Raw genomic sequence first — 2,379 nt, 5'->3', positions numbered from 1 at the left:
TTGTTGGCCAAACCGCTCGTGTCACAGAGAGGAAGGCACCTTCAAAGCAACCGTTCCTACCCCATCTTCCCCCATAGCCTGACCAAGCCATCAGCCCTCCGAGAGCCGCCTCACCCGAGCCAGGATGTGGAGACAGAGACTTGCAAACGTTGATGAGGTAGTGCTCGGTGGCCCCCGTCCCCGTGACAGCTTCCCAGTTGTCGCTGTACCGTGACAGAGACGAGAGGTCGTAGTTGTTGCCAGCCTCGTCTCTGCGGGGGAGAGAACACGGCAGTCAGGTTGTGCTGCACTCTGAGCATGTGGCACTCTGTCTGCAAAGGCTCCGGGATGTGAGACACAGCCCACCCCACACCCCGGGACTCAGACGCTCCCCAGAAACGGACTTTGGACTGGACTGCTCCCCGCTCCAGGAGGAACCAGCAACAACCTGAGTTCAGGAAGCTACGAGACTTGTCCCAACAAAATTATATATTAACAACAACAACAAAAACCCAACGCCAAGCCTGGAATGTGTGTGCTCTCCACGCTCAGGCCAGTGAGAAGATGCCAGTTAAGCTCAGATGCCGAGAGCACCCTCAGCACAGACCATCCTCAGGAGCAGGCCACCTGCCGTTGACAGCTGAGGCCGCCAACGGTCACTGACATTAAAATGGGCTGAAGGCTTACTCACTACGCAGTCCCAGGTGCAGACCGTCACTGAGAGCCACCCCCGCCCCAGGCGCAGTGTTAACGGTGGGTTAAAATCAACACGCAGCCTCCGTGAGGCACCAGGTCCAGGCACAGGAAGACAGATGGACAATCGCAGACACCACTCTCTTAGGCCAGAGCCCATCGGAGGAGAACGAACATGCTAGGCTGGGATATCATATCGAACAAAGCAAATAAAAGCCACCTGTCTCATAAAGTTCCCAGGAATTACAGCGAAAGAAAGACAACAAACAGGATGGGTCCTATCGGGTGGTAATTAGAGCTGAAGAGAAAAAAGGCGGAGAAGGGGGATATGAAGTTTGGGGGTGGGGGAGAAGGAGTTGAGATTTTAGACAGGGTGGTCGGAAACGGTCTCACTGGGAAGGTGACCTCTGAAACCAACTCTGAAAGCCATGGCATCGCCAGTCAGCCGGGGACCCAGTGAAGAAAGCCAGGCAGGGGAAGCAGCGAGAGCAAAGGGCCCGCGGCACCGTGAGCCTGGCACGTCCGAGGAAAAGCAAGGAGCCCCGTGTGGCTGGAGCAGACGCGAGAGAGTAAAATGGCAGGGGAGGAGGTAGAAATAGCGCAGGGGACATCGCGTGGCGGTCGGCACGCAGTGAGAACTTCAGCTCACAGTTCCAAATGAGGCAAGAGAGTCACTGCACTGGATCAGGGTGCCGGCCAAAGGCTGGCGTGATCGCACACATTTTAACAGGGCCGTTCTAACCGCTGTGACGGACTAGTCCAACGTGTGGCAGGGGCAGAGGCAGGAAGGCCGACTGAGAGGCCACTGCGTGATGCAGGTGCAAGGTGAAGGCAGCCTGAGCCAGGGCGTGGTGCTTCCAGAACAGAGCGTTCCAGATATCGCGAGGATTAACGGACCTTAACAGGTCATGAGTGGGATGTGAGAGAGAAGGGAGCAAAGGACAGAGCTGGCATTAACTGGTCCTGTGAGAAATGCAGGTGTTCGGAGTCAGAAAAGAAGGAACAGAAACTATAATAAAAGAACGTAACCCTATGGGGATGGGTTGGGGGGAAAAAATTAGAGTACCAAACGGAACGTCTAGAATGCGAAACAGTCATGAAAATTAAAAAGGAAACAAACAGCCAAAACAGCAAATTAAAACCAGCTGATAAGAGAATCAGAAAATTGGAAAATATCTCTAAGGAAATAGAATATAGTACAGAAGCAGATGAAAAAGATATTAAAAGACACGTGGACAGAGTGTGGTGACTAAGATACAATTAACAGAAGTTCAAAGGAAAGGAACAGACTAGGTTAGAGGCAACATTCAAAGACACACTAGCTGCAAATGTTCCAAAATTAGTGAGACATGCATCTTTAGTTTTAGAAAGCACCAACTTCCAAGCAACAAAATAACAATAAAACCACACATAAACCCGCCATACTAAGAATGAACAAACACAAGAAAAATATATACAGAAAATCTAGATAGCTTATCTACAACGGAATGAAAACAGAACCAACAGAGAGCAGACTCTCCAACAGGAACAGTCTACACTAGAAGTCCAAAGTGCTGACTTAAAAAGAAAAACCAAACAAACAACACTATTAATCTAAAATTCTGTACTCAGCTAGTGAGATAAAACTAAGCCTTTTCAAATAAATACCAAGATGTAAATCCCGCCAGGCAGTGTTACTCAAAGTGTGGTTTGCATCCTGGGATCAGC

The 2,379-nt window shown here is 50.3% G+C and overlaps 1 protein-coding gene across 1 annotated transcript in view; it reads right to left on the bottom strand.

Annotated features, from left to right (window-relative positions):
- Positions 1-2,379, bottom strand: part of IGF2R (insulin like growth factor 2 receptor) — an 86,329-nt gene that overhangs the window by 22,147 nt on the left and 61,803 nt on the right. Inside the window, exon 30 of the mRNA XM_023523443.1 lies at positions 115-251. Coding sequence (XP_023379211.1) covers positions 115-251 — 137 coding nt within the window. The remainder of the gene's footprint in view (positions 1-114; positions 252-2,379) is intronic.

This window comes from Pteropus vampyrus, unplaced genomic scaffold, assembly GCF_000151845.1.
Source record: "Pteropus vampyrus isolate Shadow unplaced genomic scaffold, Pvam_2.0 Scaffold392, whole genome shotgun sequence".
Taxonomy (NCBI): Eukaryota; Metazoa; Chordata; class Mammalia; order Chiroptera; family Pteropodidae; genus Pteropus; species Pteropus vampyrus.
The sequence above is the reverse complement of the archived record's forward strand: the minus strand, read 5'-3'. Positions and strand labels throughout refer to the sequence as shown.